The sequence below is a fragment of the Poecilia formosa genome, unplaced genomic scaffold (assembly GCF_000485575.1).
Source record: "Poecilia formosa unplaced genomic scaffold, Poecilia_formosa-5.1.2 Scaffold948, whole genome shotgun sequence".
NCBI lineage: Eukaryota > Metazoa > Chordata > Actinopteri > Cyprinodontiformes > Poeciliidae > Poecilia > Poecilia formosa.
In genome coordinates this window covers 15,009-26,523 of record NW_006800887.1, presented here as the reverse complement: position 1 = coordinate 26,523, position 11,515 = coordinate 15,009, and the positions used below count along the sequence as shown (strand labels likewise).

General features: G+C 42.0%; 2 protein-coding genes across 3 annotated transcripts in view; one reads left to right on the top strand and one right to left on the bottom strand.

Annotated features, from left to right (window-relative positions):
• The window catches only part of LOC103132183 (zinc transporter 6-like), a 32,286-nt gene extending 29,009 nt beyond the window's left edge, over nucleotides 1-3,277 (bottom strand). Inside the window, exons 1-3 of the mRNA XM_007543942.2 lie at nucleotides 3,061-3,277; nucleotides 1,983-2,029; nucleotides 1,052-1,138 (exon numbers count right to left, since the gene is read on the bottom strand). Coding sequence (XP_007544004.2) covers nucleotides 1,052-1,138; nucleotides 1,983-2,029; nucleotides 3,061-3,244 — 318 coding nt within the window. The 5' untranslated portion in view covers nucleotides 3,245-3,277. The remainder of the gene's footprint in view (nucleotides 1-1,051; nucleotides 1,139-1,982; nucleotides 2,030-3,060) is intronic.
• Nucleotides 3,278-5,318: 2,041 nt separating this feature from the next.
• sult6b1 (sulfotransferase family, cytosolic, 6b, member 1) overlaps nucleotides 5,319-11,515 on the top strand; it is a 7,574-nt gene continuing 1,377 nt past the window's right edge. Inside the window, exons 1-6 of one of the 2 annotated variants that reach the window (XM_016667200.1) lie at nucleotides 5,319-5,800; nucleotides 9,080-9,192; nucleotides 9,794-9,883; nucleotides 10,008-10,131; nucleotides 11,110-11,204; nucleotides 11,286-11,419. In XM_016667200.1, the coding sequence (XP_016522686.1) occupies nucleotides 5,410-5,800; nucleotides 9,080-9,192; nucleotides 9,794-9,883; nucleotides 10,008-10,131; nucleotides 11,110-11,204; nucleotides 11,286-11,419 (947 nt within the window). In that variant the 5' untranslated portion in view covers nucleotides 5,319-5,409. Of the gene's footprint in view, nucleotides 5,801-9,079; nucleotides 9,193-9,793; nucleotides 9,884-10,007; nucleotides 10,132-11,109; nucleotides 11,205-11,285; nucleotides 11,443-11,515 lie in introns of both variants that reach the window. The other variant, XM_007543941.2, reaches the window with a different exon arrangement.

Below are 11,515 nucleotides of genomic sequence, written 5' to 3'. Positions count from 1 at the left end.
GAGCAGAAACACGGAGCAGAAACACGGAGCGTTCTCCTCTTCAAAATTAAAAACTCAGATTTAGAAATCCTTCAGTTTGGTGCCTCTGGTAAGGCACAGACCCACCAGAAAGTGGGAACTTTCGTTACGTCAGAATTTACTCTGTTGTTCTCAATCCCCCTTCAGCTCATTCACTGTTTTTCAGAAAAAAACTAAAACCACCTCAAATAAGTGTAAAAACTGTTTGGTAAACTTAAGGAAGTTATTTTGAGTTTATCAGTTTCCATCAACCTTTTCTGATCAAATACTTCAAAATATGCATAAAAGATATTGCTAGTGGAAACTCACATCTCTGATCTGCTGCTCAGCAACAAAATCCAGAGAACCGAACGGTTTCCTGAGCTTCACCTGCTGGATCCTCGCTGCACAAAGGAGCATCAACACAGATCCTTCCTCCCATCACTGCTGCCAACGATCTCCACCTCTTTACATCCCTGCTGGGATCTGAACAGCTTTTATTATCGTTTGTTGCTGTTTCTATGCAGATATAAACTCATCCAGTGTATTTTTAAATGATCCTCCTCTTTTGCGCGTCTCATTATTGCCCATGTTTATTCGTACTGAACTGACTTATTCTTATTTTACTATTTTTAACCTGAACTTGCTGTGATTATAGTTGATTTTCACCACTATTCTCCAGTAAACAACATTTATTTTCCTGAATCTCCAGTCTGGATCCAGACTTGAACATCTGCAGCTCAGAAGCTGCAGACTTTAACGTCTGGCAGCAGATCCAGGGTTCAGTCAGGATTCCTGTTTCCCAGCAGGCAGTGAAAACCAAAACAATGAGAATAAAAGAGGAGTAAACACCAGCATGGTGACCAAGTGGGAAAACAGGATTAGTGGAGGTGTTCGGCTCTGCCTCCATGACTCAGATCCAGCTCCTAACAGGCTTACTGCATAACGGGATTACAGAGCAAGGATTCCCCTGATGCCTTCACCCTGAATGGGAGGTAAGAGGAGGCCGGGACGAAGATTAGAACCAGAAAAACTCAAACCAAACGCTGCCTACCCGTCTGTCCGAGGAAACCAGCTGGAATTCCTGCAGGAGCTTCCCGATCACGGATCTGTGCGTCTTCCTGAAGGGATGGATGGTCCCCTGCAGGGCGAACAGAGGAGAACAAAACATGAGGAAACACAGAAATCAGATGTAAAATAATCACTCACTGATTATAGTTCATGAAGGATTTTCTACCACAACATGAAAGTTGAATAAAACATGATTATTAATAATTAATTAATCCGTTTGATCAAACCACAGAGCAGCAAGGCTACAGTCCATTTCTAAAGGTGGTATTATCTTGGGTTTTTAAGGTGGTATTATTAGGTTCAACAAGAAGGTTTAGAGACGATCATTACACCCAAACACTGGCCAACACTGCCACCAAGTGGTGCATCTTTGCATAACATGTGAATTAAATGCATCAATTCAAACTTTTCAGATTAGATTTATTTAAATTAAAAATACCAAATATTAATTTACTCTCATCTTAAAACAGATTCATCAGATCATCCTTGAACCAGAAATGTCCAAACTTTGTGAAAATTGTGAAGTTCAATTCATTCAAAAATATGACCTTTTTGCTACTTTTACGTAACTTTTTTTCTCCCTTTTCCTACAATAAACACGTCACATATCTGCTCTACTCTGAAGTTTTCTAGATTTTTGGGTTGATTAGTTTCTACTTTTATCCAGAAAACAAATATCAACAGGTCCCAGTTTTATCAAACAGCTTATTTAAAGTTTATCTTTCCAGCTTTAATGTATCACTGCGTCCTGGTCTGATTTTAAGTAGAAGCTGCTGAATGTTGGAGGAACTTTGACCTTTAAGACCTTTAAGATGAGCTGTAGAGAATCTGAAATTCAACAGGAACAATAAAAGCTGAGTTTAAAACCTCTGTGTCTCAGTGTCTGTCAGGTTAACGTCAGAGAGGAGACCTACCAGGACGGAGGCGTCGTGTTCGTGCTTCTTCCTGTGCAGGGGAACATCTGAGGAGACAAACATCTTCAGTCACCATGGAAACAGGGAAACTTTTCAACAGAAACATCTGGTTCTTTACTCAGACATTAACTCAGTTTAAAGCTGATGATGAGGAACCTTCATCAAAACGGGAAGTTTTAACATAAATACTGAAAACTTACCATATTATCGAAGAATAGTTTAATGAATCTCTGAATCACCACTGAGAGCTTTACAGGTACATGACTGTTTCAGGGCTGAAACGATTAATTGTATAATTGTGATTAATCGATAATTGAAAAAAATCATCAACTAATTTAGTGATTGATTAATAACTGGAGTATAACTAACTGTTAAATTATTGATCTAAGATGAATCCCCAGGTCAGACCTTCATGTTCAGCATGTTCAGCAGAAGGTCTGAACTTTTCACATGATGAAGGATAACGACGTTATTGACTTTTAGGAAATAAAACGTTGATTTCGTTACATAAAAAAGAACCAAATTATTTGCATTTTTAAAGGATTTAAATATGCAAATGAACAAACAGTCACCCAGGTTCTGGGTTGCTCTGCTCGGCTGTAGTCCTGGGTTTGATTCCCGGTCGGAACCAGGCTGGTTTATGGATCTGTGTTCTGTTCTGTTCCAGCTGCTGTAGACAGAAATTAAAGCTGGTTCTGGATCTGCTGCTGACGTTTTGTTCCCAATTAACTTTTCCTTTCCCGCCGTCACCCAAAGCTTTGATATAAACTGTATCATCATGAATGAACCGTCATCAGCTGAAGCTCTGACAGGAAATGGGCCTGAAAGTGCTGGACTGTTAGCTGTAACCCGGATTTAATGACCTGGATCTCCATAAACAGACTGACGTGAATGAGAAGCTGAGCGGGTCAACCCGAACCAGAACCGGACCCGGACCCAGACTGCTGAGGTTCCGATGAGCAGCAGATGGAACCTGAAGCTCCATGTTTCTGTTGAACCCAGATTTAAAGCTGACTGGACCTTCATAACCACACAGCAGAACCAGCTGTTAGCTGTTAGCACAGCTAGCATAACAAACCTGGCTCCTTGATGTTGATGACGTCCACCGACACCATATCCGGTTTATCCAGCGGAACCACCTTCCGCTCCGTCACCCCGGACGGAACCACGTCCGGCTTCGAACCGAACTTTCTGGGGTAGAAATCCCCCGCAGTTTGATAAGACAGACCCGGAGACGTGGACATCATCCCGTCCATCGCCATCTTGAACTTCCGCCTCCTCCGTCTTCTTCTTCCTGTTGCCGGAGTGTAGTGAACGCAGCTCCGGGTTCACTGCCGCCCCCTACTGGTCATTTCCTAATAATACCTGAGTGTTTAAATTTGTCATCGATAGTAAAACAACAAATAAGAGGATTAGGATTAGAACAAATTCTTACTTTGACTCCTGATGCAACCAGCTTTAACAACAGAGATGAACTGCAAACAACACAAAATAATTTCAACAAATTGAATTACAAAAAAACATATTAATTTGAAAATGTTCACCACCATCCATTATGTATCAATAGTTCTAAAGGAGAAATTGTCATAGAGAGAAAAAAGAAGATCCATGTTGATGCTTCAGAGCAACGGTAGCACCAAAGAACAGCTAAAAGCAGAAAGTCTGACCTCTTCAGTGTGAACACCTGCTAAAGGCGAGAGCTTTGACAGTAGCAAACAAAAAAAAAACATAAATACTTTTTCCAAACAAAAAATCCCTGAAAAAAAATACAGTAAAAATAAAAAATATGAGTCCAGCTGTCAGGCAGCTGAATTTTGGTCCAAACTGGGTTATCAGCAGAATAATGATCCTGAAAACAGCAGCAAACCTGCAATCAAAAGACTGAAAAATAAACTAATCAGGGTGCTTAATGGCCTAGTCAAAGTCCTATTTGAAATGCTGCGATGAGACCTTCACAGAACTGCAGACCTCAAACTAAAACCCTGAAATAAAAGGATCCAACCATGTTTTTAAGTGGTTGGATAAAAACATCGGAGCTCAGAGTCTGATTTCGTTGCCACTCGGTCCTGCAGGAGTCAGATTCAAACTAAAGAGACGTTTCTCATTCATTCAGTCAAAGAGGAAGAAAGGCGAATAACCGACTGATCCTAGAGACGAACCCACAAGACAGAACCAAACTATCAGGTTTGATGAAGGTTTCTGTTAAATTACAGTTTAGAAAAGTCAAAATTAAGTGTTTAAATGAGAAAAGCAAAAATATGTTTTTAGAAGGAAAGTCTGATGTAGTTCATCTTGATGCTGCACATTTCATGTCAGTTCTCTTTCCCTCAGTGCTAGAAAGGGATTGTTGTCTGCAGCACTTTAACACAGTGAGGCCCCTGAACCGAGCAGCACCGAACAACCGACCCGAAAACACTGAGCCGGGGGAGAGGGGCGAAAGAGAGGGGAGGAAAGAAGGAGAGAATGATGGAGGTCTGGGTATGGAGAGAGACCAGAGAGGTGAAATAAACCATAAACAGTCAGAAGGATGGATGTGGATCCTAATGGAGGGAGAAACTCAGACCTGAAGGCTGTTTCGCCGTCTGGCTGCAGCCGACATTCCTGACCGTCCTGGACAAAGAAAGACGGTCACTGAGGTTAAAACGGCTTTCAGAGCAACAATGTGCTTGATGTCATTCTGCTGCAGCCTGAGATGAACCGGCATGAAGGTCCAGATAGACTAAGAGAGATGGAGCCTCATGCTGCATCTCTGACCAAAGCAACAACTGAGGAGGAGACGAAGATTTGGTCAGCTGAGAGCAAAAACATCCACTGGAAAGTTAAAAGAAACGGTAGATGGATGGATGGATGGATGGATGGATGGATGGATGGATGGATGGATGGATGGATGGATGGATGGATGGATGGATGGATGGTGAAGTTTCTTTTTTCTCTTGAGAATCTAAACAATAATTTGAGCTTTATTGAATTTTGTCCTCAGACTCGGCTGAAACCATGACCTTCTGATGACCTTCTGATGACCTTCTGACGACCTTCTGATGACCTTCACATATAAAACCTGTCCTGTCATGAATCGATTTTAAGATAAAAACATTGGTGTCAGTGCAGTTTGAAGTCTTATCATCGTTGCCTGCATCATGTGGAGCCAGACTCTGATCCAGACTCTGATGAGATTTTCTGTTTGATTTTCATTGATCTGAAGTGACTGATGTGCTGGACTGCAGCTTCACAGCTCTGTGTGTGAAAGCAGAACCAGAACCAGCAGCCAGTTTGGGTTCATTCCTGCTCCTCCATGTCAGGAAGCAGAGATAAACATCTGGGCAGGAAGTGAGTTAAACACCAACTTTCAGTTCAACTTTCTCTCCAATGACCTCTTGACCTCCGATCTGCTGAATGAAAGACGGGAAATGTGATCTATCACTCCTCCATGAAGCTGCAGCTTTTCCTGCATGTGCGTGCAGAGAGGAGGTGCTTCCAGACTCCTCCTCCTCCTCTTCCTCTTCCTCCTCCTCCTCTCGCTCCCTCAGCGCTCCAGAGTCTGAACCGGAGCAGTTTTCCCTGTTGCTCTTCTACCTCCCTGTTCTCCTGCAGCGGCTCCAGATCCGTAGATTCCCTCAGCAGGATGAGCAGCAACCCGCTGGCCGACAGGATGCAGGCCCGGCTGGAGAAGGCGAAGGCCATGAGGGACGAGGACAAGCTGTACAGACACAACGGGGTGCTGTACCCCACCCTCATGTGTCCGGAGGAACATTTAAAGTGTCTGGACGGCTTGGAGGCCAGAGACGACGACATCATGCTGGTGGCTTATCCTAAATGTGGTGAGTGGCAGAAAAATCCCCTGATCACATTTCAAACTCTGTAATGCATTACTTTGTTTCATGCTTAGTTTCAAGCAGAGAATAATTCCAGTCTTAAAATGATTTGTTGGACGTTCACATTTAGTCAGATATTTGTTCCTTTAGGAGGAATCAGCAGCAGTTTGGTTTCATGTTGCAGATAAACAGTTTTTCCTCTGATCTGGTTCTGATAAGTTTTAGTTTAATGAATGAAAAGCTGAAGGCAAAGAACAGGAACCCAGTGAGGAGTAAAGCTGCTCAGCTGCAGTCGGTCAACCTGCTCTACAGGTTTTTACTGTCAGGGAAAAGTAAAATGCTAATGGAGCAGATCACTCTGACCTCTGACCTCATGGTTGGCGACACACCTGGAGGTGAAACAGGCCGGAAGGAAAACTTGTCCTGGCTGAAAGCCCACAGAGTCGATGATCCTGAAGATCAGACTGGGACGAACTGAGGAGTTTAAAAATGTTCTGCATTTCCAGAATTAAATAGCAAAGATTTTTAGGTTAAACTCACACAGCAGGGAAATGAGACCAAAATCTGACTTTTTCCATCGCTGGTACCTGTTAGCCGTTAGCTGTTAGCCGTTAGCTGTTAGCTGTTAGCCATTAGCTGTTAGCTGTTAACTGTTAGCTGTTAGCCGTTAGCTGTTACCTGTTAGCCGTTAGCTGTTAGCCATTAACTGTTAGCTGTTAGCCGTTAGCTGTTAGCCATTAGCTGTTAGCCGTTAGCTGTTAACTGTTAGTTGTTAGCCGTTAGCTGTTAACTGTTAGCTGTTAGCCATTAGATATTAGCCATTAGGTATTAGCCATTAACTGTTAGCCGTTAGCTGTTAGCCGTTAACTGTTAATTGTTAGCTGTTAGCCGTTAACTGTTAGTTGTTAGCCGTTAGCTGTTAGCCGTTATTTGTTAGCTGTTAGCTGTTAACTGTTAGCTGTTAGCCATTAGCTTTCTGTTTATCGCCTGCGGGTTGTAACCACACAGTGAATGTTTCCAGGACCGAACAGGGAAATGATTCCTTCCTCAGGTCAGAAGAGGCTGAAATTCATTTATCAGACATGTCAGCCTGCAGCTGTGGCTACTACCTATTAGCTCATCATCATCATGAATGTGTGAGTGAATGGAAATGACTGGTTCCATGTAAAGTGTCTTTAAATGTCCTAATAAAGTGCAGGATGAGTCTGCTGTCATTTCATTTCACGTGGTTCAGGTTCTGCTGAGGCTGAAACCAGGCTGAATCTATAAACACTGGTTTTTTATTTAGGGGTGTTATTTTGGGGGCTCTAACTGCTCTGATGCTCCCAAACCTTTGGATCTGGGTGTAGAGAGGAGGGAGTCGTGTTTCGGAAACTTGGCGTCTCTTTGCAGATGATGTGTGGCCTAGTCCAATCCTCATCAGCACAACAGATCCAGGTGTGATGGACAGGTGAAGATTCTAAGAGCTGTAGGACAGTCGCTCTCAGGGATTGGACTAGGCCATTGGCATCAGATGACCAAACTGTGGGTTAAGGTCCAAACGTTTGGTCCAGATGGAGAAGAGTCTCTGCTTCAAGGAAAACATGTTGATTAGTGTCATGTTAGAGATTAATGGAGGGATTTGATCAGGGGTTTGATCAGGGGTTTGATCAGGGGTTTGATCAGGGGTTTGATCAGGGATTTGATCAGGGGTTTGATCAGGGGTTTGATCAGGGGTTTGATCAGGGGTTTGATCAGGGGTTTGATCAGGGATTTGATCAGGGGTTTGATCAGGGGTTTGATCAGGGGTTTGTCTGAATCTTCCAGCCTGACTTTCCTGTCACATAATTGTAAGTCTGTTCTTTAAGCCTCCATCTATGATTTATATTGATGCTAATTTAAATATTTAAAGTTATTTCCAGACTGATGATTATTTAATTCCACTCAGCTGAGGATCAAATATTGGACCTGGTTAAAATCTGAGGCTGATGTTTGACCATCAGAACATGAGTTTAATAAAACCTCACCTGCAAAGTAAACATCATAAATTAAAGTAATTCAAAGGATAAAACCCTCAATCAGCCGACTGTGTGTGACCTGAACAAATATTAACTCAGAAACAATAAACTGAAATCTGCAAAACCAAACAAGATTTTCTTTCATAGAAACTGACAAGAAGTGAATAAATGTTAAAACAGCAAAGATGTGTGTGTGAGGTGTGTGTGAGGTGTGTGTGAGGTGTGTGTGAGGTGTGTGTGAGGTGTGTGTGAGGTGTGTGAGGTGTGTGTGAGGTGTGTGTGAGGTGTGTGTGAGGTGTGTGTGAGGTGTGTGTTTCAGTCCTCTGTTGATGTTTCTGTTAAATGTCAGTTTGTTAAATGACCCAAACCAACCACACCTGGAGTTTTTCTCCCATCTGATCCGTCGTTGTTGTTGATTCATTCATTCATGAGAAGCTTTTATTATCCACCTGAAGGAGAGTTAATCTGATGATTAATGTTTTATTTTATTCACTCAGTCACTCTAATCCTAATCTAACCCAAAGTTATGAACAGCAGCTGCTCATCTCTCATTACGGCTCAAATAAAAATATTCTATAACATCTGAAAAAGAAAAGTATCAATAAAAGTTGATTTTATGTTTACTTTATGACTTAATGTGAAAAAATGTTTAAATGAATTTAAGAATGAAAAAACTAAACAACCCAAACATGATAAAAAGTTCATGTTTGAATTTTGTATTGATGAAACAATAAACTCAGATTACTGAGTATTTAGAAATAACTGATCTTTAATGTTTATGTTATTCTTAATGTTTGACATGACTCACGATAATAATACCTATAATTATAATGTTTCTTTAGTTGCACTGAGGGACAGAAGTGAAGATTAATGACCGTTTAAAGTCTGTTGGTGTTTAATCTGTCATTAAACACAGAGAGAATATTATTTATGAGGCAAAGCGTCACGTTTCTGAGGCGAATTTGAAGAATGTGATGTTCTGTTTCTGTGAAATGTTTGTTTGGATGAGGCTTTTTGCACGACAGCCAGCATGAAGACAGATGGATAATCTCCTCCAGAGGAATGCTGCAGCCTGCAGCCTGCAGCCTGCAGCCGGCTCTGCAGGGCGTGCTCCGGGAGATATTCATCTGAGGGTTGGGCTTCAGAGCGTCGCCGTGGAAACCCAGATAACTCAGAGCCTGTTCCTGGAAATCATTTCAGGACAAACTGGACGTTTTGAACTACATTAAGTTTAAACGATGTTCTGGTTCCTGCATATCCTGTTAATTAATTCATCCCTTCTGTGCAGGATTTAACTGGATGGTTGGAGTCATGAAGAAGATCATTGCAGAGGCCACCCAGATGAAGAATGAGTCCAAGATGCCACCGCTGATCGAGTTCTTTGGACCAGAAGTCCTGAAGGTGTTAAAATGTTTAAACTTTTATCAGTTGTACACATCTGTTTGTGGTCACATGAGAGACACCGAGCTTCTTATCAGAGCAACCAGACGGCTGTCTCAGGTCAGAGCAGGAGGTGAAAGGTCAAACTGTGGATTGTTGTCTGGTGTGAAGCTGGTAACTGTGTCCAGACTTTAAATGATCCAGATAGTTTCTGTCACCTGCTGCAGAGAAAACAAACTCATCAGACTGAAGATCACACAGGATGTACAGACAAAGTCAAACTACTGACCCTACTGCTCAAATAATCAAATCATCACTGAAGTTAAAGTACCTGAATATGTGCTTTTAGAAATACTAAATTATGTCTGGTTTCCTCTGGACCTGCAAACTAATGTTGGAGAAAACAAACATCTGATGGATGGAAAATCTGAAGGTTCTTCCTCTATGAGGCCCAGAGAAAAGTTGAAGAGAAAAAACTAAAACAAGCTAATCTATAACATGGTGACTTCTTAAAAAGAGAATAAAGCTCAGTCTGAACTCTCAGAAATCGGTTCAGATATGGTTCCTGATCGAAGAGGAAACAGGACCGGAAAACCTTCTGAATGTTAATTTTATTTTCCAGGCTGCGGTTGAAGCTCCGTCTCCCAGGTTCCTGGGAACTCACCTTCATCCAGACATCATGCCGTCCTCCTTCAGCGAGAAGAAAACTAAGGTACATCCTGAACCTGCTGCAAACTGCATTTAAACAACAGTTGAATCTTCTCTGTATAAGAACAACAGGAGGAAACCAGAGTCTCCCAGCCGGCTGCAGGTCTAACCATCAGGTTGTTTCCCAGACGGTGGTGGTGTTCAGGAACCCAAAGGACACCTTGGTCTCCTACTATCATTTCTGCAACAACAACCCGGTTCTGCCGTCTGTGGAGTGGGATTCCTTCTTCTCCCAGTTCATGAAAGGAGACGGTGAGTGGGAACATCAGGCTGTAGAGAGCGAAGACGTTCCTGAAGGAGGAACATGAGCAGAAGAAACTAAATGTGTTTTATGTCGTAGAAAACATGAAACCTTTGGCACCAATACAGGAGGTCTGGTGTCTGCAGCCTGCGGCTCTCTGGACTTTCTACAGTGGATTTTAAAAACTGACTAATAATGAAAATACAACTGAAGTTTTAAAAATAAATGTCCAACGCAGGTTTTAGGCATTTTTCAGTTTTTCATGGATCATTCAATCTAATTTCCACAACAGAACGACAGTAAAAGTACCAATTTTATTTAGATCTGTTTGTCTTAGGCTGGAAACTATGTGCAGATATAAATCCCTACAGTAAATAATGTTTTATTATAATGTTGACCAGCAGTCAGAGGTTTGGACTCAACTTCCTGCTGAGTTAAATTAGGAGGAGTTTATAGAAAACGTTCCATCAAAATCTGCTGTTTACAGAGTCACTGATATAAAATAACATCAGATCCTCATTTTCTGTTGAACAGGTTTGTTCTTCATTCAGTGACAAAATACCAGAGTTACTGAAGTAAATCAGTTTTACTGTGAAGTGATGGAGTAAAAAGTCTAGTGCAGTAAGATAGAAATATAATTATTAAAAAGTTAACATGTTACTGTCCAGCTTTACTTAATGATCTTTACTCAGTGGTATTTTATATGTTTCCATGTAAATGAATGATTTATATTACAGATTCTTACAGCCTGAACTTCACCAGATGAGCTCTGCTGTTTATTAAAGCTGCTAATAAACAGTAAATACAGCCGAGTCAGCAGGATTACTGTGGAGAGTTCTGGTCCATTTTATGGCATCAAGATAATCTAATCAACTGTTCAAACATCTGTCTGATGATTAGATGGTTTCTCTGGTTGTCAGGTCATATAACCAGTTATAAATTATGCCTGTGTTACACATAAACCATGAATAACTGATATTTGTGTGCAGTTGGCTGGGGCTCGTACTTTGACCACGCCTTGGCCTGGAACCAGAGGATGGACGACCCCAACGTCCTGGTGGTGACCTTTGAGGACCTGAAGCAGGTCAGGCCTCTGGTTCCTCAACCTCTCAGTTCGGTGGCTGAAGTGGAACTCTGCTCTCAGACGATGTTTTCTGCCCTGCAGGATCTCAGCGCAGGGATCCAGCAGATCTGCAGCTTCATCGGCTTCAGCCTGACGGAGGCTCAGGTGCAGCAGGTGGCAGCAGCCAGCACCTTTAACGCCATGAAGGAGAGTTCAGCCAATTCCCATGGCAACATGGGAAACGTCATCTTCAGGAAAGGTCACCAACAATGACCATGTTTTATCTTCCAACAGTTCTAGGAGTAAAATGAGTTATTTCCCCTCTAAAATGA